At 38.0% G+C, this 24,762-nt stretch overlaps 1 protein-coding gene across 10 annotated transcripts in view; it reads right to left on the bottom strand.

Annotated features, from left to right (window-relative positions):
• Positions 1-24,762, bottom strand: part of UBE3A (ubiquitin protein ligase E3A) — a 60,607-nt gene that overhangs the window by 14,295 nt on the left and 21,550 nt on the right. For all 10 annotated transcript variants that reach the window (XR_005255553.1, XR_005255554.1, XM_038126063.1 and 7 more), the window contains 3 exons: positions 14,823-15,133; positions 10,419-11,674; positions 2,047-2,191 (listed from right to left, as the gene is read on the bottom strand). Coding sequence is in view for 8 of the 10 variants with exons in the window: in XM_038126063.1 (XP_037981991.1) it covers positions 2,047-2,191; positions 10,419-11,674; positions 14,823-15,133 (1,712 nt within the window). In the remaining 2 variants the exon portion in view is untranslated. The remainder of the gene's footprint in view (positions 1-2,046; positions 2,192-10,418; positions 11,675-14,822; positions 15,134-24,762) is intronic.

The following is a 24,762-nucleotide window of genomic DNA, read 5'->3' as shown; positions in this document are numbered from 1 at the left end:
GAATATGAAGGAAAAGTTAAACTGTCAAAACCAACAACTGCAGCAAATGTCTAATAATGAAGCATCAACAGTTTACTCAGATCCACATCTGGAAACACTTTAAGGTGTAATACAGTATTTTACTCCCTTACCAAAATTAAGACTACAGTACATTAAAATCAGAATGAAACACCAGAAGAAACTGGAATCTGCAAGAAGGCAAAAACACTTGCCCTTAAAGTTATATGAAATTATCACTTATTCCTTTCCCATGGAATACCTTTACCAGTATTTTTCTGAGTTATTGCCTTCTTTGAGTAAAATTTTAGGGTAGTTTAATATAGAAATACTCAAAAAGTCAAAGAAAATATAATAGCAATATACATCTCTCCAAATATACCTATTGAAGACAGACATTTTAAATTCCACTTAAAGGATCTCCTCAGGTAGGAGAATGCTTTCTTTACCTGCTTTCTCAGGTAAAGAAAGCATTTATAAATCAACAAAAGTCACATGTGGTATATCTGGTGCATACATGAACTGTTATACTGCAATGCATATATATGCATATATATATATATACACACACTGAATGCAAGCTACATTTTCTGCTTTTACACATTTATGCTAAAAGCCACTAAAAAGCTTTTCTTCCCCCCAGTTACTATGAATACAAAATTTGTGCATACTTTTTTACATTTTTAATACAGAAGTAAAACTTAACACATGCATACATTTCTAATATATTACCTACCTTTAAATGCAGGAAGTATATACACACGGCTTGGATCTTAGCTTAAGCACACTTTAGCACTACTAAATAAAGAGTATTTCAATACACCCACACAATTTCTGTTTAGATAAGCTCAAGTTGAAAATGTATTTCTTTTGCATTGAAAATCAAATTTCATCAGTCGAAGAACTAAAAGTTTTTTATTTTGCCATACTTCAAAGTAAGCTAATTCAGATTACAAATCTCTCTAAGTCAATAGCATTTTTCATAGTGAGTAAGACTTGTCTATGATTCTGTACCACTTGTTATAAGAACTGCCTTGCATATCGTGATGAGCAAGTGCCAAGGTTCAGATTTTTGCTACTGATTCTGGGTACTTGATACTGATACCTCCTTTCTAATCCAAGCAAAATAGATTTCTGTTTATTTTCATCAATTTTCTAAGCTACAAAACCAAGAACAGCAGCTTTATCATTTAAAATAGTCCAGTGAAACCAAATTAACAGCCATGAGCTGTTAGGCCTCTTTAATGGAAGCCATTACAGGAAATACAATGTAACATCGTATTTCACATAAAATGCAAAATTAGTATAGGAACCTGACAGGTCTTATTTCTATTCTAAAATGAAGTATTCTTATAATTTTAAAACATTGTAATCTTTTCAGTGCAGCAGACAAACTGCACACTAAAAGAAGTATGTCCTTGCATAAATGATTGGTGCAGGGAGCAAGGGAAAAAAGAATATGATGGAAGAATGACTTCCAAAACACAAACGTAAAATTTTGGCTCTAATATATCAAATTACTCTTGGTAGTTTAACTACAATCAAATTTGACACTGCTGTGACACTTTGGATCTGCAGAACTGAGACTATCAGATTTATTAAGCTGGAGGAAGTGGAGGAAGTAACTCAAAAACTGCCATAGTCCAACTCTTGCTTTATTGCAGAAGCTCTTCCTCTTTGGTTTGATTACTAATTCTAGAAGCTAATTACTAAGCAAAGTGAGGAGAAATGTGAGAGAACAAACAAAGGAACCCAGCAAAGAAACCCTGCACTACTTATTTGTATGCAAACAAGTAATGATGGTTCTCATTAACCATATACAGTTACTCCTTCCATCATTCCTCCTTTAGGAAGATGACTGCTGACAACACAGTGAGCCTCAACGTCTGGCAAATACTCTGCTGACCCTCAATGAATCTGGAGAGCTTCAGAGAGAAGCAGCAGTGGATATAAAAAGCATAAACATAGAACAATCCAGTTTGGAAGATCATCCAGGCCAACCTTTTGTGAGAAAAACCTGTTAAATCAGCAAATTATTAGAACACATACCGATATCTGGATTGAAGATTTCTTCCACAACCAGTTGAAAAAATTCTTTGGAAACACCTCCTTCATCTACCCCTTGCTCTCCTTCAAATTCAACATACAATTGCTTCTTCAAGTCTGCAGGATTTTCCATGGCAATCATCTCTAGCTATTGAGTGAAGAGATAGAAATATTTCATTAGTAAATCTGTTTACTAGAATAGTTTAGTAACAAATAAAGAAACCAGAAGTACCCTCCAAATTTAAGAAGAAAGTGAGCATAAATCACAACAGTAAAATAAATCAATAGTAACCCTAAACCACTCTAAATATGTTTTACAATGTGGGGATAAACAGCAAGAAACTTACCACAGAATTGATCTGTCAGCCCATTAAAGCTCACTGGCTGTTAGCATTCTCTATTTCTATTCTTTTAAGCACTTATTTAAAACAAGTTGTCATTGTGTTGCACACAATTCACAGAAAAAGGAAGAAAACAAGATGTATTACTGGGATAATTAAATTCATCTGACAATGAAGATTCTGCAAAATGATCTACATGCTTGACAATAAACGGCTTTGTGAAGGGATTACGCAGATATGTTTTCAGAGAGGGAGACAGAAAACAAGCCTTTGATGAGTAGTTGCATCTTTCAAACAAAGAGCTGAGGGAAAAAACCTAAGAACAAAAAAGACACTAGTATTACAGTCAAATCAACTCCCTCTTCTTGATTCTAATGAAGTCTCAAAACTCTCTTGCTCTTATTTCTTCAGTGTCTTTAAACAGATCTACTGCACTGCTGCTGTGAAAGTGAAAATTCAGTTAAGACCAAATAGAAAGTCTGACATTTTACAAGGGTTTCAAGTCTATACAAAGGCCATTAGAGGCCGCAGAATCACAAAATAATTTGGGTTGGAAGGGATCTGGAAAGATCATCTAGTTCCAACCCTTGGAACACATGGCACATGGGCTGGGACACATTCCAGTAAACCAGCTTGCTCACAGCCCCACCTAGCATGGCCTTAAATAGTTCCAGGGATGGGACATTGCCAACTTTCCTGGGCAACCTGCTGCAGTGCCTCACCACCTTCGCAGCAAAGAATTTCTTCTGACTATCTTATCTAAACCTCTCCTCTATCATATGAGGTCAATTGCCATTGTCCCATCACTACAAGCCTTTGTAAAAACTTCCTCTGCAGTTCTCATCAGCCCCCTTTAGGTGCTGAAAGTTTCTATAAGTTCTCCCAGGAGCCTTCTCTTTGGCTGAGCAATCCCAACTCTCCCAACCTGTCTTTATAGGAGAGGTGCTCCAGCCCTCTGATCATTTTTGCATCCCTCCTCTGGACTCAACCCAACAGGTCCACATCCTTCTTATGCTGGGGACACAGAGCTGGATGCAGCACTCCAGGGGAGAGTCTCACAAGGGCAGAGTAGATGGGGACAGTCACCTCCCTTGACCTGCTGGCCATGCTGCTTTTGATGCAGCCCAGGGTATGGTTGGATTTCTGGGCCGTGAGTGTACATTGCCAGGTCCTTCACTTGCTTACACCAAAAATGTATCCTTTCTGTAAATCAGAAGTTAAGCAAGGATATTTTGCAGCTGATAAGAAATATGCTACTTAAAAGCATAAACACACTGGTTACACATATTCAGCACGATTAGACTAAACATACCTACGTGGCAAAGAAAACTCAACAGGAGTAAATTAAGGCCCAGATGGATCTGTATACTCCTCTACCAAGACCATATTACTTGTGAGATTTGCCTCTGATGCGGGCTACTGCAAATTGTACTTACCAGCAGGTGTCCTGAACATCCTAAACCTTACTTTTTAATTCACTCCCCTACCTTATCTATATATGTCAAAACTCTTTAAAGCCCAGAATTTTACTACAGAAGTTTAAAGTAAAAAAGGAACAGAACAGAGAAGGTAAAGGCAGCAGCAATGACACTATGGACTCACAGTATCATACCACCAGCAAGACACATTTTCTCCTGCTAACTGCCAAGTCAGCCAGACACGATCCAAACAGTGCAGCAGGGAAGGATGCTACAGAGTTAGGGGGTTATCATAATGGGTTTGAACACTTGAAGCACCCCATGCAAAAGGAGCAGGTAGTGGTAGGAGAAAAAATTCCATTACCTGGTACTGACAACTAAATCTGGAAAGAGAGGGAGTGTAACTTCATAGCATATAAATCTCAGTTAAAAAAACCACAAAGGCAAGCCATGAAGACCCCAATAATGACAAGTGAGATCAGTCTGTATTTCAATCAGCAAATCACAACATTTTTCAGAAAAAACTTAGTTATGTACCACCTAAGCCATTTGTATAAAAAATTCTTTTCCTAGGACAACAATGGATATTAATCCATGTTCCAAGCAAAACTTGCAACTTTTGAAAAACAGAGAACTAGCATTTATTTTAAAACTGTAAATACAGGTTAAATGTTCAAGCTGGACAGAGAAAAATTCTCTTATTTGGATCCTTTCCACTTAGAACCAACAGCAATAAAGCTGTGGTTTTTTTCCTCCTCAGTCATGACTTTCTTGGCTTTGTAGTCTTTACCACCAGTAATTTAATATATTGCATGATTATGAATTTTCATGAGTTCTGAGAAAGCATATGCTGTCTCTGCATTTCTTCTGGGACAGCAACCCTATGTCATACTGTGAGGACTCTATTGTGTCATGGAAATGCACTAAGGAAGGTGTTCATATTTATACATATAGAGCAGTTAAAGAAATTTCAAAATTATTTTTTGGCTGAAGAAAAACTAGCCTTAAAAAAGAGGAAGGAAATAGTCTTAGTTTAGCAATGCTGGCTAGGCAGATTAGAACAGTGCAGTGGATGTCTGCAAGGGAGTCAGATAAAGGATTATCAAAAATCCAGTATTTTGTGCAAAGCCTGAAGCTCCTTGAAGTAGATTTTATAAGCACAAAAATGCTGCTAAGCTGCTCAGCTCAAAGTTCTGGGTTAGCTGCTCCTTCGAGTAACTGTGTCAACACTGATGCTACACAATAAACATTGAATGCAGTGGGCAACAGCAGCAAACACAACAGTAAGGAGGCACTGAATTTAAGCAGAACTGCAGCAGTGTTTCTATAGGAGGGAAGTATGAACTTCAGTTATTGCTGTCTGGTTCTTAGATTTTTCGGGGTCTTTGTTTGTTTTTAATAATCACAGCTATCTCAACCTTGTCAATATAGACACTGCTAGGAAAACACAATCCATCTGTGTGAATTACCAAAGTTTTAGAAGTTGTTTTCTGTCATGATGGTTTGACTGGCCATGTCATTGAAATAATCCTTATATTTTCCAGGGACTTCCTAAAAAGCAAAGACTTCCTAAAATTCTTAAAAATGTCTAAAGCAGCAGAAGAATGTATGAATTGAAAAGCTGAAAGCTGAGAGGTGATGTCACAAAGAATATCTGTATTTTGTTTGCTGAAACACAACAGTGTACCACAACTTAAGACACTGGGTGATTTTACTTTGTTTACAGAATAACACTGCTTTACTGAAAGACAGGAATGTTCACTGAATGACAGAAATATGACAACATTTAAAAGCTTAATGTAACACCAGTGTTTGGCAACCTGCTTAAAATTGATAGTAACTGAACTAATTTCTATTCAGGTAAAAACAATCACAAACCACCTTAAGTTCTATCATAACATAAAAGTTCTCTTTAAGGCAGAGACAGGAATGCTTTCCACACTAGACAGAAAAATGACAGAACACAGCTAATTTAAGCTTGAAAGTACCAGTGATGCATCACGACATAAGTTGGTGAACACACTTTTCTAAAAACTGGCATGGAAAGTAATAGTTACAGTGACAAAGTAGCCTTTGCTACAGCTGTTGCTTGGTTTTTTGTTGGTTTTTTTTTACAGTTCACGCATTTGGAGCCTGCACGCTTCAACAGACACATGCTCTGCACCCAACCAATGCATACCAGGGCTGACATTTTCACCTGAACACACAAACTGCAACATGGTCTGAAACAACGTCAAATCTCCTGAAGTACTTGGCTGCTAATACAGGAGAGAATCTGGCTACTGGGTCCAGGTGTCACAGAAGAGTTTTGGTCATCACTACACTCAGCAGAGACATTTGCAAGCAGGAGAGGGTTGCTGCCCACTAGCTAGTCTGCATTCCACGTGGAATTTGTCAAAGTGAGTTTCTAATTTGCAAGCCAAGTACAAGCCTCATTCTGCTGAAGGAATCCAAATCCACCAGGTTTTCACTTGCACAAGTTGTGTGTCATAACTCACGCCCTTTAAATTACTGCTACCTGAGAAGAACGCCACATTTAACCTGGGCCATGGGGGTGGGGGAAGAGTAAACTTGGAAGAAGGGGATGAAAGAAATAATTTTTGGGGAATGAAAAGGCAGAAGAGAGGATTTAAGGAGGTATTTCCTTTCATTACTACTACACTCACACAACATGACTCAGCAGTGCAGCTAACCTATTAAATCTGCTAGACAGTAAAAAGCATGCTAACTACCTTCAGGAACTGCAAACTCAGTTACCAAATCCCAGATACCAGAATTCCTTAAAAAGAGTGTGGGGACTAAAGTGTTACAAATTCTAACATTCCACTCTTGTCCCCAGGTGGCTTTTCAGACTAACATACATACAAGTAAGTATACAATAAGTATATAGATGTTTCATTGAATAATTTCCAATAAAAAAGGAAAAATAAGTTTCTGAGGCAAGTTTCATGCATGCAAAGAAATTGAACAAGGAATTTGTAAATAAAGTTTTTCCTTAGATGTATGTGAACTAAGGAACTAAGATTCTCTCAATAAGCGACTTTAAATAAGACAATGCCCTAAAGGCATTTTAAAAGTATTGCTTCAAATTCTTAGTAGAAGGAAAAAAGTCCTATGTCGTTAATTGTAACAAAAAAATCACTTACCAGTGTTCATATTTGCCTTACTGAAGTCCAAGAAGGGAGAATATATCCATATTGAATTATAAAAGCTAAAATATTAAGTATTGATAGGAGAAAAACAGCTTGGTAATGACTTTATCAGCTCAACTGATCAGCAGAAAGCCAGTATTTTGTGTGTTTGCAAGAAATGGCAAAGGCTCATCGATGTATTTGAAAAATATTCAACATCAATAAGTAAAATATGAGTAAAACTATCTCAACCTCATTTTCATAAATATTCTTGAAAATGCTTTTATCAGGAAGTTATCAGTTATTTCACAGATAATCAAAAAGTCTTCACTGACTTTTCTGTCAAGACACAGGTCTAGTGACATAAATAGTAGTCATAATTCAAAAATGTCTGTAAATATTCAAACCTCTGTAGTTAAAAAAATACTAAATTTGAGGGTAAATATGTTGGCACTCACAATTAATTACCTGTATATTAAGTATGTTCAGAAACATTTTGTCATTGAACAGATATAAGAACATACTTTCACTAATGAATATTTATTATCTTTGAAAGATCTTTCTGGTATTTTTCAGTGAGACTCTTCCTAAGTTCAATACTGTACATCCAAAACTGCAGCCATCCCTGATGCAAAGTCATCCAGTGCAGCTTTCACTTAGATTTGATGCTGTCAGTACTGCTACAGAAGGTCATGGTACCCATCTTAGATTCCTATCAGAGACAGAGCAAACTGTTTTAAGGCTTAGGACTTAAGACTGAAGAGCCTCCTCCAGAGCTATTTAGACCAATTAGGAAGTAATTGTGAAAATTACTAAAATCACTTCTGAACCAAATACAGAGACTCCCAGTAACAACAGCATGCAATTCTTGAACAGATAGGCACTTTCTGACAAAAGACAACAGTGTGGAACAGTTATCTCCCCCAGAATAACTTCCCAGCTACCAGCACAATTGCAGCTTAGAGATTTCCTGAGGTTTGTGTGTAGCTCACACCAAATGCCTAATGTCATGTCCATTAGCTTTTGATGGATCTTTCATGAAGAGTTACAAGTCCTGGGCAAAGACAAACACCCTGTACACAGTGTGGAAAACAAAATGTCACTTTGCTTATGTTAAGCCTGATTCCTGATAATAAAACTAGGGGCTACCAGTTGTAAAAACCAGTATTTCTCATTCAACTTCTCCATTCATCTTTTATGTTTTCACCCTTAAGGGGACTTTACAGTTTCTTTGAAGAGACTCTGAGCTTCCCAAATGTATTTCTACTGCATCCTTTCTGATATTAAAATGAGAAGAAACAAATGAAAGAGAATAGGCACACTGTGGCCAACAGCGCCATTAGAGCATTCCATTCACTAACACTTCCTGGGGAATATTTAAAATATATTCACTGAGCAATGAAAACATATCAGTAGTTAAAAGGTGGATTCTGTACCCACTTTATATAATACAATAAAATTTTCCCTACTTCCACATCATCCCACAGCAGGTACATTGTAACATCTCTTTGAAACAGCACATACTCCCTTCCTCCACTTTGGATAGCACCTCTGTGTTCATCTCCATTTTACTGAATATAATCTATTTTCCACTTCTGAGAAATGCCTGGGCTGCACTTGGTCTTTTTGGCTACCACTACAGTTTAGTTCAGACTACCTGAATTTAGAACAATTTTATCTTTTCCCTTTCTTTTCTGTCCCCAAATAAACAGTTTAAAATCCTTATTTTCCTCGTGGCTCTGACAGTCTCAGGTCACCATAATTTAGCATGCTCTGACAGCTTCAATTAACAGCCATAGGAGGATCCATGGCAACTGCCCAGGCATGTAACTCAGGCTGCTAGGCTGAGCAAGGGCTGCTGCAAGTGCATCATAATTTAGATTAGTATGTTTGAGCTTAATCTAATTTAAATTTCCTGAACTTCCTAAAAGCCAAGAATGTGCACAGCAGTGACTGCTGTGGCACCGCTGCAACTTGATGCCCACAAGCTTTTTAACCTACACATAATTTTTTTGTCCTCAAAGATTTCAACTTCTACAACCAGCAATATGTAAAAGAATGCCTTTTCTCATATTTATGGATTTTCCTCCTTATTATCAGATAAAGACGAAGGTTTGCTTTCGCTCTGCTGAAATTGGCATTGAAAAGAACATCCTAAAACTAGCTTTTAATGCCTCTTCATTTCCTCAAGAGAAAGAATTATCCCTCCCTTCTTTCCAGTATTTTTGTACCCAAAGCTGAACATTCAAGGAATAAACTCCATTACAGTAATAGCACAAAATGTAACTGGACACAACTGTAGATCTGATAGGTAGTGAAATCACAAAGAGTATTCTTAAATTAAAAAAAAACCCAAAACTGGTACACAGTATTTTTATATTTATTTGCCTAATATAAAGGCGAGTTTACAGACAGAAGCCACTTCTGTACTGCAATTTCATTTTTTCTTTTGGTACTGAAGACAAATGTTTTCCCTGACAAATCATAATATCAGCAACTCCCATGAAGCAGCTAACTCAGCTGGAAATTCCCTGGCATACAGAAAAATCAAGGTAGGAGGTCATTTAGGGTTCTCACAATTGACTTTCACTAGCAGTTACCATCATCCAATTTAAGTACAAGTAACAGCTGGGCTGAGAGGCAAAATGAGGTAATTTTCCCAAACCCTCTCTAAACACCTCTCTAGGTCTTCAGTAACAAGTTTTAAAGCCATTGGTAAATATAAAAAAATTTGCAAATTTGCAAATTTGCAAACCATGTGCTTTAATAACAGAACACAGGAAAATGAGTTTTTGAAAATTACCAGCTTTAACAAAAAAAAAAAAAAAGAAGGGTCCTAAAATAAAGAATATATTAAGGTTCATATATGGACCTATTTATTGTTAAACAGTTTGTATCCTGTATGACTCCCCTATTCCAAAAACACATAAACAAATGGCATTAAGTTTTAATTAAAGAAGTCAGCAGATTCAGAAACAGGCTGCTCTCACACTGCTTTGGTATTAACAGGTCTGTCTTCTTTTCTCAGATGTATCAGTATTTGCATCAAATTAAAATAATGCTTTATTTCTAGAAATTTTTAAGTCCACAAGAAGAGAACACAACTAAAATGTTTTAATTCTGACTTCCATCTGAAAATCCCTACCATCAGAAGACGATCCAGGACAGTGCAGAGGACAAAGAAACAGAAGTTGGTCACTCTCTCACCATCGAGATCTGTGCAGGATCTGATAATGGGGAATAAGTGCTATTTGATACTTTATAAAATCTAAATCTGCAGCCACTCTGAGCAGAAGTAGTTCTGCCGAACATAGAAATCTTCAGCATCATGCTTAGAATTCAAACAATAAAGCTATCTGAGATTCTTCTAGAGGAAATCTAGTACAGGTGCACTCACACAGAGTCCTTTTCAGTGACTCCAAGCCCATGTAGTTTGCACAAGTCAGAGCCACCAAACCCACGGGCCGCGTTGCTGCGGGACTTACCCGGACAAGTGCGTCGTCAATGATGTGATCACGCCTCACTTTCAGCCGCAAATACGGGTTGAGCTGCTGCCCTTGAACTAAGCTGTAGAGCACAGTTATGCGTCTCTCACTGTACATCCGGATCCTATTGTCGTAGTACAATCCCAGGTTCTTGGTAACAGCATTCAATATGAAGGGACAGGTCATAAATGAGAATTTATTCTCTGTTTCTACTTTGAAGAAAGTGTAGTCTTTGTCCATTTCTAGAACATCATTCAGTGGTTCATTAATAAATTCTTCAAAAGGGATAAGTGGTTTTCTGCAATCTATAGTTTTAACACCAAGTTCAGTTTCCAGTGGGTCTACTCGAGGACCTTTTTTATTTCTTCTTTCCTCACCCAACAGCTCTTGGAGAGTTAGTTCACTTGATTCTGGGATGGGTTCTTCATCTTCCTCTTCGTTATGATCCGTATCCACATCCCCTCCTACTACATTTGCATAGTAAACCATTTTCAAGCACTTTGAAGCAGCAACAACAGCATCATCATCATTCACTAGGTTACGACTATTGAACTCGTTGCTTATGACTTTGTAAGTAATAAGCTGCTGAAATGTTTCCATCATTCTCCGAATTTGATCTGCTCTGTACTTAGACCACAATCTGACCAGTTTTGCTTGAGCTGCAAGGGGTAGCTTGCTCATTGCTTTGCAAAACAATGGTAGAGCCATTTCCAGATATTCTGGGCTATGAAGATTGCCATTCTCCATAACGATAATAAACAAATTCAGATAGTTAGGATCCCGAGAGTACACATTATGGTAAGTCAAGTCACATTCCACATTAGGTGACAAGTACACAAGTGCATTTAAAAAGGCAGTTTCTATTTTTTCATTAGAAAGTAACCTATCATAGACCCGTCTGACTGCCTCAATATCTACAGACACTTCATCTGGGCCTAGTTTTTGGAGGTTATTATCTCCCTGTGTGCTATCACCTATTCTTGATGATGAAGATGATGATGCACCAGAATCCTCTTCCATAGCAGCAGCCGAACAGGCAGCTTTTTCCTTTTCATCTTCATCTTTGTCTTCATCCTTTCCTTGAAGAGACTTGAGCTCTTCCTTGGTGTGCTGCTTGGTTTTTCGGAAACTCTGTACCAGTGCTTCAGCACTAGAAAACACTCTCCCAATCACCCGGATTAAAGGGGAATAATCCTCTTTTTCTCGACATAGTTCAAGAATTTCATATATCTTGTCTTCTGTTAGGAAGGTCACATCTATAAAAAGATAAATGCATTAGTTTTACTAATATAAAAATTAAAAAGTTCATATACTTCTGGTTTGCCCTACCTAAGAAACCTGTGTGTCATTTCATCACTAAAACTTCAAAAACACTGTCAGTGTTGAATAAATTCCAGACAGATACTTTATAATTTCATTAGCATGAAAAATCATTACTTCATTCACTGACTTAGTAAAATATTTTATTCATGGATGTCAATCAGAGAATGTGAATATATTCACAATAGTGAAACTGTTTTGCAGCCAATTAACTATATTAGGTAGTTAACAGTACTGTATTGTCTAAACAAGTGCAATCAGTAAGAGGTTTAAACTTTAAAAGCCTTAATGAATAAGGCTGTGACAATAGAGTCTTCTGGTAAATCTGCATAGTTAATGTGTAAGTCATTAAACTAAACAAACTAGACTCTATCAACCTCTTTTTTTCAAAACAGACCTTGAAGAAAAGACTCAATCACTTGTTTTGTTATATGTTAATGGCAATATAAGATTGCTTATTTCTGTTTTGAATGCTTGCTTTCTGCAACTTTTTTTAGACTAAATTGATGCCTGAAAACTCTCCCAAACCCCTCAATATATGCTCTGAAATTTATGCTGCCTTCTAAATTACACATACAGCGTGGCATGTAGATTATGTCTTTGTACATTAGGCCTCCTGAAGATAAGCAACTTGGGTATACTAATCAACATGTTATTCAGAGGAACAAGATGCTTTACACACATCATCTGCTCCAAATACCTGTCTGCTCTCCCTCTACCCAAAATCCTGATACAAAATAAGTCATTCGAAGAGTCCATTTGTTATTTGAAATCTTCCTTTCTCTTTAGAAAAAAAGAAAGAAAACATTATTTATAGTTTTCTGTGTTACTTCTCAAACAGAACCCACAGATGCTTTCACATCAGGTGATGATTTACAGTAGAATTACTGTAAACATGATCAGACCCTGAAAAGATATTCTAGTTTAAGCAGATTCTTCTGAACTGACACATAATTTAGAACTAAAACAGAATCAGTTTAATAGCATCTCTAGAGAAAACATCTCAAAATTGTATTCACCAACAATGCTAGAACTACCTACCTCTGCAGAAAGAAGTGTAGCATTTTAATAAAAACGTTTCATAAAGATGTTGTACATTAAAATATTTTGAAATGTGATCACCTACACTGATACTCATTCCAAAAAGTCATTAAATTAAAAATACAAACTAGATGATGCAAAGATAGACAACCTATTGACTTTCACAGAACTCCAAGCCACTCTCACAGCATATGTAACATAGGAAAGGTTAGGCTTATGTCTTAAGCTCAGATTGATTTCCAATCTGAAGACACTGACAAATCTCAAAGCTAACATCTGTCCTGTTAAAAAACCAGCTCTACTGAAAACATTTTGAAAACATTGTGAAAGGATTCAAGCTTAGCATAACATCTATTTTTATCTGCTGCAGTGCATGCTCAGGAAGCAAAACTTGTCTTAAAAGAAGTCTTAATTTTCTTGTGTTAATACAAATTTATCTGCTGATACAGATGACATTCCATGACGTGGCTCCTCAAAATGAGGACCACAGTCTCAAGTTCATTGACTCTGATCCACAGACATTGTTCATAGCATAAAAATTATCAGCACACATTGACAATTCAACAGTATTATAAATTTCAGATTTTCATATTTAAACAGGAATTTTCTCATTCACTCTTTTAAAGGTTTTCGTGTTTCAGGAACTCCAGAAAAGTAATTTAATTATTTCTGAAGCATATTTCTTTCAATTTATTTAGAACTTTTAATCCTATGTCAAGCATAAAAGCAAGCTATACATACTTTTCCTTGGCTTTGCTAAACTTTGCTGCAGATTTCCAGGAACTGTTGTAGCAGACCTTAAAAAAATTCAGAGTACTAGATTCCTTAGACATCACCCAATTCCAAAGGTAACTAAGCCTCAGATGAGCTTTAAAAATGCATTAAAAGCCCTCTGTCTATACAGCTACAAAGAAAGGTCAATACTTGTGATGCTCCAAGAGAGGAAGTCTGAGTCACTGCTGTAGCCAACAGACTGTCTCTGGAGGTAGGTTCAGAAGACTCTTAGGTACCTGCCTTAGGAAGAGGGGATGGTTAGACAGAATAAGGAAATTTCTGTATCTGAAAACCTCCATTAATAATACAAAAAAATCAAGAGAAAAAACACAAAACAGACTTAATGTACCTCTTGCTCATCTAATGCTACATTTTTTCCCTTTCCCCTTCCTAGTGTTTGCCTCTCTGCTTATTCAGATCATAAGTATTTTGGGTACAAATTTTTTCTTGCATCAGATAAAGAATGAACCAATGCTGAAATATCTTGGGTTGCTTATAACAAAGTGCTATGTTTTATTGCTAATTCTGTAGGGTTTTTTAAATCTTTGCTGTAAACAATTTCACCTTCTTTAGCTAAAATAAATTAATCTGGACTTGTGTTTATACCACTTTTTGCCACAATACTTAAAGGTGGTCTGCTCAAAGGTTAATGGCTTTAAAAACCATTTGGCCTGGTTTCTGGATGTGTTTGCATCATGGGTTAAGGTGACAACTAACATTATTCTATTAGTATGTATTTACTATTACAGATTGTTTGAAAAGCTAAACAGAAGTTAGAAAATATATACACAGAACAGTATTTCATTTTACACTGGCTTAAAAATAACTGTGCTCAAGCATTTTTTAGCTTGGTGAATGTATTGCCTATCACATACTGTATCATTTATTTAATCTGTTAAGTTTCTCAATATAGAATCTGAAATTAGTTAAAGCATAACTTTTATAATTTATTAACTGCAGAATAACTATGAAACTAGCAAAACTAAAAGAGTCATACAACAGCACTTAAAACTTTTCCATATTTGCAAAAATCACTGTTTTTGTAAGACAAGAAATGCATGTTTATTTTAACAGAGATGTGGTCAAGATCCAGATGTGGAATCTGTTTTCAGCATTAATCCATCAATTTTTCTGAATCCATAGTAAAATATTCAATTGTCTAATACCCTATTTTACTAAAGTCAGCAGGACACCACCAGAGTGAATTCTGCTGGCTTGTACTTGTGCATATTAAATTGTTTAATTTTATGAAAATTGTAAACATCTTACCTTTAAAGTCATCTCTTGGGCCTTGCATTTCCTTCTTATTCATTTTTCTGTCAGTGCAGGAATTGTTATGGGCACCTTTGGAATTGTTTTCTAGGTAAGCTGAGCTCGTTCCTTTCTTGGAGGGATGAGGATCACAGAGTTTTGCATTAATCTTATAAAGCTCGAGGGCCTTAATGGCTGCTGCATTGTTATCCATACGGAGAAAAGTTGGACAGGAAGCACAAAATTCATTCGTGCAGGCTTCATTTCCACAGCCCTCGGTTAACTGGTGGTAGTAGCGCTCTATTAGATGCTTTGCAGCTGCTCGCTTCCTGTAGCAAACATTCAAACAGTAAGTACAAGGATTAGTGGAGCTTTCACATACAAAGCTCATTCAATAGCATCAGCAATGCAGAGATTAGTCAGGCACTGAAACACAAGATTTCTGTCAGAGAGAACACATCAGAAGATTTTTTTAAATGCAGGATCCTCATCTTGACAAATATAAATATATTTAACACACAATTTAATTTGTGGGTTCTATGTAAGTAAAAGATAAGTCCTATTTATGCAGTTTTCAGCTTTACATGGTAGTGCTACAGTGGAGACAGTCTTGTACAGTTCTGAATAATCTCAACTGTTGCTAAAAAGAGAGCAATTTGGATGCAAAACAAAGCTGCAACTGAAACAAAACTGAAAGCTGTACAGGTGTTTAATCTAATATGTAGTACTGAGGCATGGTTGCCAGTGACAGATGAAAGAGGCATGAAACACAAACAATTCAGACATTTATTTAGCAATACTATCAATACTATACTATTTTACCCATTTTAACAAGATTACAGATGACTAAATTATCATATTTAGCCTACTTAAATCTGTACGAAAAGTATTCCTCAATTAATTAAACTGATGCTAAAACCACAATTACAGATAAGCTCAAGACTGGATATATTTCTCCTCAGCCTAAATAAATTATATGGTTGCCTAAATAAAATAAAAAACCACCCCAAAAAGTGCTATCTGCCAAATCCTTCTTTTTCTCCTGCCATTATTGGTGCCTAGTACGCATTCTGAAAAATCATAGCTGTATTCTGAAAAATCACAGCTGTATCATTGTACAAGTCTAGTGCTCAGTACTATATATATGCACAGAAGAAAATGTAACTGCCCTATTAATAAGGTCGCAGACTTCTACAGAAACATGCAAATAGTAAAGAAATCACTGGAAAGCTGCAGGTAACCAGGACAGAAGCAGCTGCATGCAGCACCAAGAGCACCATGTTTGACCACATTTCAGAAAGAAACCCCCAAATCTTGACTGCATTTAAAATAGTAAGTTACTAATGGAAACTACCAACTATGAAAGATTTCAAACAATCTGACTAGGCTTAACATACAGGCTTTTTATGGAACTTCAGTGATACTGTACTACTAAGATTAGAGCATCAGAAATTGTGATATTAACTTAAAATTGCCTTTCCTGATGTCAATGTATGCACAGATTCTGCACAGAACAAGTACTTCAGAACTGAAGTGCTAGACCCACTGGCACTACTCAGCACTTGCTGCACCTTGCTGTTGATAATGGCTGGGTAAATAGCAGTTACTTCAAAAGGGAAAATGTTCTGAGAGTGACTGTTGATTACTCAGCAATAGGACCTCTGCTTCTTTCTTTTCACCCTTCAAGATCTCATAATCCCAGAGAAGAAAATATATCTTACAAGGAAAACAATTACTTTGATGCCTACCTGAGCTTTCAAATGCCCCAGTACATTCCAAGGAAAAGAAAACAAACAAAAAACCAACTGAGGAGAAAGGTTTCCATGTCACTTTGAGATGGATGTGGAAAGATAAAGCAGCATGAGCAATAGCATTAAAACCATTACTATGTAACAGGGAATAGCTATATTCTAATCTAAGGGAAGTGTTCTAGTCTTTCACATTTTTGTATGTAGACTTACAAAAATCTGCCTCTCTCCATGTACATCTAAAAATAAGTGGGTTTTTTTTATCTTGTCTTTCATACTTCAGCCATTAGTATAGAGGCTTTAAGAAAAACCACCCAAATCCCCTCAAAGCAACAGCATTTGGAACAGTTTATTATTTCAGAGACAACTATTCCTGAATGCAAAATTTCATACTTTGATCATTCCTGACCTCTAGATTTAGAGTGTGAAATATTGTAATCTGTAAGCAGGTTAAGTATTTATATATGAAAAAGCTGAATTTTTACACCTGAGCTGTGGCCACCAACATGCACACCTTTCCAGCTCACACATCTAGTTTGAATAGAGTTGTATCAATGAATAAACACTGATACATTTTATCATCTTAAACACATTTTATCATCTTAAACAACACTCCATTTAAATCAGGTCATGTCTGAGATGCCAGTAGATAAATATAAGCTTAGACTTGTCTCTAACAGTTAACTTCTGAAGGACTCAACATTTTTTTTATTTTAGTTTTTAGCTTCCGATTACTTCTCAAACTTTGCCATGCCTACAATAAGGCTGTTTGTATAAACACTTTTATTTTAACTTGTGGCTGAAGACTCACTGACTCAAGTTCTCTGAAACTCTATTAGAGACAGAAGGTCTGACTGAAGGTTGTATTTTTCATTTTTCTTTTTTAAATCAAGTATAAAAGTAAACAATATGGTGTACAGCAGTACTAGAATACAGCAGTGTTAGAATTTCATAGAATATCCTCAGTTGGAAGTGACCCACAAGGATCATCAAAGTTCAACTTCTGGCCCTGCACAGAACCATAGCCAAGAATCACACCATGTGCCTAACAAACACTTCTTGAACTCAGGCCTGGTGCTGTGACCACTTCCCTGGGGAGCCTGTTCCACTGCCCAACCACCCTCTGAGAGAAGAACTTTTTTCCTAATATCCAGCCTAAACCTTCCCTGACACAGTTTCATGCCATTCCCTCTGTCACTACAAAGAGATCGGTGTCTGCCCCCTGCTTCCCCTCATCAGGAAGCGGTAGACCATGATGAAGTCTCCCCTCAGTGTCCCTCTCCAGGCTGAACAGCCCAAGTGGACTCAGCCACTCCTCATATGGCTTCTTCTCAAGCCGCTTCATCTCTGTAGCCCTCCTTCAGATGTTCTCTAACAGCTTTGTATCTTTCTCATATTGCAGCATCCAAAACTGCACACAATATTCAAGGTGAAGCTGCCCCAGTGCAGAGCAGAGTGGGACAATCCTCTCCCTTACCCAGCTGGCCATGCTGTGTCTGATGCACCTCAGGGGATGACTGGCCATTCTGGCTGCCATGGCGCTGCTGATTCAGGTTCAACTTGCCACTGACCAGGACCCCCCGTGGGCCCTTCTGTGATGCAGGTCCCAGGAGCACTTGTATTTGTTGACCTTCATGTGGTTTGTGATTGCCCAACCCTCTAATCTAATGAGGTCTCTCTGCACAACCTGGCTGCCTTCCAGGGAGTCAATAGCACCTCCCAATTTAGTATCATGGCAAACCTACTCTGTATACCTTCAAGACCTGCGTCCAAGTCATTCATGAAGATGTTGAGGAGGGGCAAGGATAGAGCCCTGTGGAACTCCACTAGTGACCAGTCTGATGTCACCCCATTTACTGAAACCCTGTGTGCCTGACCTGTGAGCCAGTTGCTCACCCCTCACATGATGTATTTATCCAGGTGTGTTCTGGACATTTTATCCAGAAGGATACTGTGAGAGACAGTATTGAAAGCTTTATGGAAATCCAAAAAGATGACATCAACTGGCTTCCCTTGATCAACTAGATGGGTTACTTTGTCATAAAAAGAAATTAGGAATGACATGAACTATGACTATGACTGATGTCTGTGGTGTTCTTTAGGTGTTTTTCAGTAATTCCCAGAATAATCTTCTCCATAATTTTACCAGGCACTGATGTAAGACTGACAGTCCTGTAGTTTGGAGGGTCATTCTTCCTGCCCTTCTTGAATACTGGACCAACATTGGCCAGTGTCCAGTTGACTGAGATGTCTCCAGATTCCCAAGATCATTGAAAAATCCTTGAGAGAGGCCCTGCGATGACATCAGCCATCTCTTTGAGTATTCTTGTAAGAATTCCGTAAGTCCTCATAAACTTAAAGGGTTCCAGCTGGATCCTCCCCCCTCTCCTTGGCAGCTACTCCACAGACTTTTCACATTACCACAGACAAATGATTTAGGTAAATAAATAAAATAAATTTCAGTGAGGATATAGACCTCAGAAGGTAGAAGAGGATTTACCAATCCTTCCACAAGAGCTACCCTTACTAAGGTTCATCAACAAAAGGACTTACAGAAAATGCAGTTCTGAGTAAGTCAGTGTGAGATTTTCAGACATTCCATATCACATTCCAACTGGTGTACTTCAGGTATTACTATCACTGTCCATTGCCAAAAACCCACATTTCCTATTTCTACATTATTCAGCAAAATAACTTGTAGTATACTCTCTGTATTGTCCACAAGCGAAAACTTGATCTCTTTCTACATTCCCCTCATTTAGTATGCTGAAAACTAAAGTTCTTGGCCTGAGGCATTAAAATGGGTTCATCAAGCAAGGTAACATAAAACCACTCTCTATTCTTAGCTCACGCTACACCCGTGAAGACCGCAGCTCTTTCTAAGTTCCTATAAAGGGATCGGGGCAAGAACAACTGGTCCCTTAGAAAACTCAAGGCCTACTTCACTGCCCATGAGCACACACAGTTACTACTGTAGCTCAGGCTGTAGCGACTGACTTGCGTATGCATTTCCAAATACTCGTTGTTGCACGTCCAACTATGAAAATGCACCGGTGTGGCTGAAGTTGTAAACATTTCACAGGCATATTCTTATGACTGAAAGATAACTTCCCACTCAGTGGGCCATGTATAACCTCCTCAAGCAATGCTTCAGTGAGGAGGAGAGGCACCTAAAATAGACACTCAACTTCCTTCCTTAAAGTCCAACAATTTCACAAGCAAGCTTTTCTGTTTAAAATGAAATTAGCATTCATTAGTTTGTAGTAGTTACAGAAAGAAGAAAGCCTGCTTTTAGGCTTTCCATATGTTTTTTAGCTAATAAAAAGCCAGATAATAAGTACTTTGCATTTGTAATTTAAATAGTGCCAAAATTGTGGAGTATCATGAGAAACATATATCACCAAGACAAAGGTGAACTGGGCTGCATTTTCTGTAGTAATTTTTGAATGTCTAAAACCTGTAAAAAACAAGGATTGAGTGTACTGGTTCAAAAGTTCCTATGAAATAGAATGCAATTTGCATTTCTCAAATACCTTAAACTAAATATAGGAGAAATACCACATAAAGGAATCTTTTGCCACAGAGAAAAATCAATAGTTTAAACATTAAAGGAATTTTGGAAAGATTTGAAGCATGTAGTAATTTAAAATTCACCTACAAAGCATTTACATTCAAGTTAACATTTACATTCAAAACATGTCTGAAGTTTAAAATATCTGCATAACTGCATCATTTTTGCTTGTAAGTTTACCTAAATTTTAGAAATACACATGGATGTTTCATACTTGTCTGGAAAGAGCAGCACACTTTGGAATGGTTTTTGCTTAGAATACAATAACTGTTATATCACTTTTACAAATAAATCTCATATTGGACAGGAGTGCTGACCAGCTGGAGGGCAGGAAGGGATCTGGACAGGATGGATTGATAGGGCTAAGGCCAACAGCATGAAGTTTAACAAGGTGAAGTGTCAGGTCCTGCACTTGGGCTACAACAACCCTGTGCAGGCTGGAGCAGAGTGGTTGGGAAGCTGCCCAGTGGAAAAGGATCTGGGGGTGCTGGTCCACAGCAGCTGAACATTGAGCCAGCAGTGCCCAGGTGGCCAGGAAGGCCAATGGCATCCTGGCCTGTATCAGCAAGAGTGGGGCCAGCAGGATGAGGCTGTGATCTCCCTGTTCTTGGACCTTGAATCCCATCTCCAGTTTTGGGCCACTCACTGCAAGGAAGTAATTGAGGTGCTGGAGTGTGTCCTAAATAGGGCAGTGGAGCTGGTGAAGAGTCTGGAGCACAAGTCTTAGGAAGACCAGCTGAGGGAGCTAAGGGTGTTTAGCCTGGACAAAAGGAGGGTGAAAAGTGACCTAATCACTCTCTACAACCACCTGAAAGGAGGTTGTAGCCAGGTGAGGGTTGCTCTCTTTTCCGAGGCAACCAGTAACAGGACAAGAGGAAACTGGCATCAAGCTGTACCAGGGGAAGTTCATGTTGGACGTCAGAAAAAATTTCTTCACTGAAAGGGCTGTCAAGCTTTGCAATGGGCGGCCCATAGAGGTGGTGGAGTCACCATCCCTGCCGGAACTGTTCAAGAAATGACTGGACATGGAATGTACAGTGCAATGGTCTAGTTGATCAGGTGGTGATTGGTCAAGGGTTGGACTCCATGATCTTGAAGTTCTTTTTCAGTCTTGATGATTCTATGACTGCTCCAAGATGGCTAATTTTATTAAATGGAAATCTGCAACAGCCTGTTTTACAATGGCTATTAGGAACTTAGAAGTGCCAAAATGTTCATAAGCAATTTTCTTAATAGAAAAAAAAAAAACATTAATATGCACAGAGACTCAGGAAACAGTTTTTTTTTAGTACTAATAGCAAAACAACTTTCAATAGATGTGTTTACAGATGCATAAAGAGACACATCTGCAACAGTTATACTACACTTTGGAAACAAGACGACCAGCATTTCAAACACTGTTACAGAAGGTGTTGCAGATGGTCATCTTTGTGAAGTTAAATACTGCTTTGTGCAAATTTCAGCTTCAAACCTTGCATGCTGGTATTCCTGCTCCAGTTTATTTAGAGTAAGAAGAGTAGTGCTAGAAAAGACAGGCTTTCAGTAATAACACTGCCCACACAGAGCCTTTTGAAGAGCCTTGCACACCAAACTGCCAAACAGTCCACCCACAGCTGGAGCCCAGCCCTTTGCTCCAGCAGTGCTGTAACACCTTTTGCCTGCCTCAGCCTCTGGCACCACAGCAAACGTGCATCTGGCAAATGTGCATGTCCATGGAGCTCACATTTTCCAAACTCCTTTCTTTCCAGTGTGGTGGACCTCAACAGCAGGGGGGGATTGGGAGCTCTGCTTGGACCATACTGGCTTAACCCAAGGGACCTCCCTTCCCACTGTGTATTCTAGATCCAGCACGCCTCTGGGAACATCATGCGCTGACAAAAGCATGGCATTTTCTCAGAAAGGGCAACCCTGAGAACAGAAGGTCTGTCCTGGTTATATGGAGCACCGCAGGAAGACAGGGAAAGGGAGCAAAGAACACAGTCAGCATCTATCTCACAATCTTGTCTCAGAACAATTGCCTTGCTACAGTCATATTAAAAAAACAGAGAAGAGTTTCAAAATTGCACAGAATCCCATCCTCAAAAGCAAAGAGAAGGAAAGATGAATACACAGAAAGCCATATGAAGACAGCCATACCTTTGCCTTGATAAAAAAGTTTAAAAAAATAGAGAGTGAAAACACACGAACATTTAAGAAGTTGCTGTTAATCAATCAAATGACGTGATTTAGTACTAAAGAGGTTTTAAGAAAGTTATGCTAATCAAAGGGGAAAGTCAATGGAGATGTGTGACAGGAACAGTCAGAAAATGCTGACCTGAACAATTCTAAAACAAAAGACTTGTAAATTTGAGCTAGCACCAAGATGTTCATCACATGGAGACCCAGAATTTGAAAAGCCTGGGATAAGCAAGACTTACATATGGAAGATTTTGCTGTGTAAGAATCTGAATATTTTCTTTAAATTTCTTTTTATTCAAACATATGAAACACATATGACTCTGCTCCTGGTATGAAGCTTTGCAATTGAAAACATGGAAATAAACAAAGCAATTATAGCAGCCAACCAGAGCAAAACCAACCACTCATTGTGCAAACAAAAAACCACTTGCTTTAGTCTCTGCATTTAGTAATGAATTTTAGGCATGTAAATAACACAGTAACTATTTTAGCAACACACCAGGCTTGCAGGTCACAACTCTACCACTCAACCTGCCATTCCACCTTATGTAGCAAGAGCAGCTATGCAGATGGATTGCAAAATTTCTCTGTAACAAGTGTAGTACACATCATATTTTGATACAGTTCAAAAACCATTGTTTTGCAAATATACTGTATAAATACTCATCAAATATGTGAATTCCTACAGTTTGACTGGCTCATATTTTAGACAGATAGCTAAAATTTATGAAGGCAGGGCCACTCTGATCACTGGTGTACATCAAAAAGTATTCAGCGATAACACAGAAAAGCTTACTACTGTAAATTTTTTTAATGTTTGGTTTTAAGGAAGATAATTCACACACACACAAGAATTGTCAAATTTCTAAAAAGAAAAAAGCTTTACTGCCTTTTCCTTCTAATTTATGCTAGGTTCTTAAAGTCTTTGTTTCACATCAGTCTAGGTGAGTGCTGCTGATACATCTTTGCTTAAAATACATAAAAACCAGTAATCCAACTAGTAACATCCGGACTGGACTATTAGCCAGCCTGCAGCCTTATTTCCTCTGTTTGGCTAGGCCAAGGAAACTAAAGGACACAATTCAACTCGCTGCAGGAACAATAAACCACAACGCAGCATGGGCCATGACTGGAGCCATGACTGGGCCATGACATAAGAGACCATGGCAGGGCTTTTACCCTGTGACCTCTAATGCAGCAACAAACAGAGTCCACGCACCAACAGGCAGAGTCACCTTTCAGGTCAGGGTCCCTGCAACCTTCACTGCGTTCCGAAGAAAGCAGCTGGACAGCACTTCTGTAGCAGATGGTATGAGTGAGGGAAAAGAAATCTGTCATACCAGGAGAATTGCTTCTCCTAGTGCAAGAAAAGGCTTCACTGCCGTGAATTGCTAATAACACGTCAGAAGAGCCCTCACTGTTTCCTCCTCCTCATTTCTTAGGTACGCAGTCCAATGTATGGGGGGCTCACTGCAGTTTTGCTCCTCCTTAAGTTGGGTAGTTACAGCAGAGAAGTCCTTGAGCAATTCACACTATGTCACTAGCCTGCAAAACATCCTGAAAATGGCATCCAGCCCACGGCAAGTACGCTAGACCACTTGGGGGGAAGGCGTGAAGGAGACAGTTTAAGGTCAGAGAAGAAGTTCGTGACAGAAGACAAATGAACCCAGATGCTTTGAAGCCTCAGACAGCACACCAACTACTGGGCTACATTCCCTCTATTATTTTGGAATTTGCATTGTTATTCAGAAGAGCAGTTTGTGGTTTCCCTGAGTTCTATGACAGGACAGTTTGAATAGCTACAAAAGAATTTCACAGAAGAATAAAGTCTCAAAAAACTTATTTTGTTTTTAAATGATCCTCTAAATTCCTGCAACCCCTTTGAATTTTGAATTTAAATGAACGTTTCAGTCCACCACAATCTTGATTTTAGTTCATCCTGGCTTCTAACCGAATGAAGACACACAGAAAGGTTCAGACCCATCAGCAAGATGTTCTGTGAATACTGTTTAGCAAAAGAGAGTCAGTTTTCTGTTTCTAGAAGTAACTGGCATACAAATTCAGCAAATGAAGTCACAATTTTTCTTAGTTCAATAATCCATCTGCCATAAGACATACCAGCAGGTATTGTGCCTTAGTACTGAAGTGTCTTCAAACCCATGCAAGATGTTAGTGAATGGCAGGTAGAAATTACATCCCTTCTGTGAAGTCTGAATATAGGCTGTAAGATTTCTGACACTGTATTATGCTACCATCTACTGGTTCACATTAAATTAAACCTCTGAACTTTCCCTCCAACTCATTCAGCATCCAAACAAAACAAAAAAAAAAATCAGTTTCTACAGAGGTTTAAAACTGCAAAAATTAAAAAATATTAATTTGAAATTTTCTAAGGTAATTTCACAGTTCTACTCAGCTTTTGTCTTCTTTTTATTAAGCAGATGCAAGAGTGACTGTTATA

The sequence above is a fragment of the Motacilla alba genome, chromosome 1 (assembly GCF_015832195.1).
Source record: "Motacilla alba alba isolate MOTALB_02 chromosome 1, Motacilla_alba_V1.0_pri, whole genome shotgun sequence".
NCBI lineage: Eukaryota > Metazoa > Chordata > Aves > Passeriformes > Motacillidae > Motacilla > Motacilla alba.
This window is presented reverse-complemented; position numbering and strand designations above follow the sequence as displayed.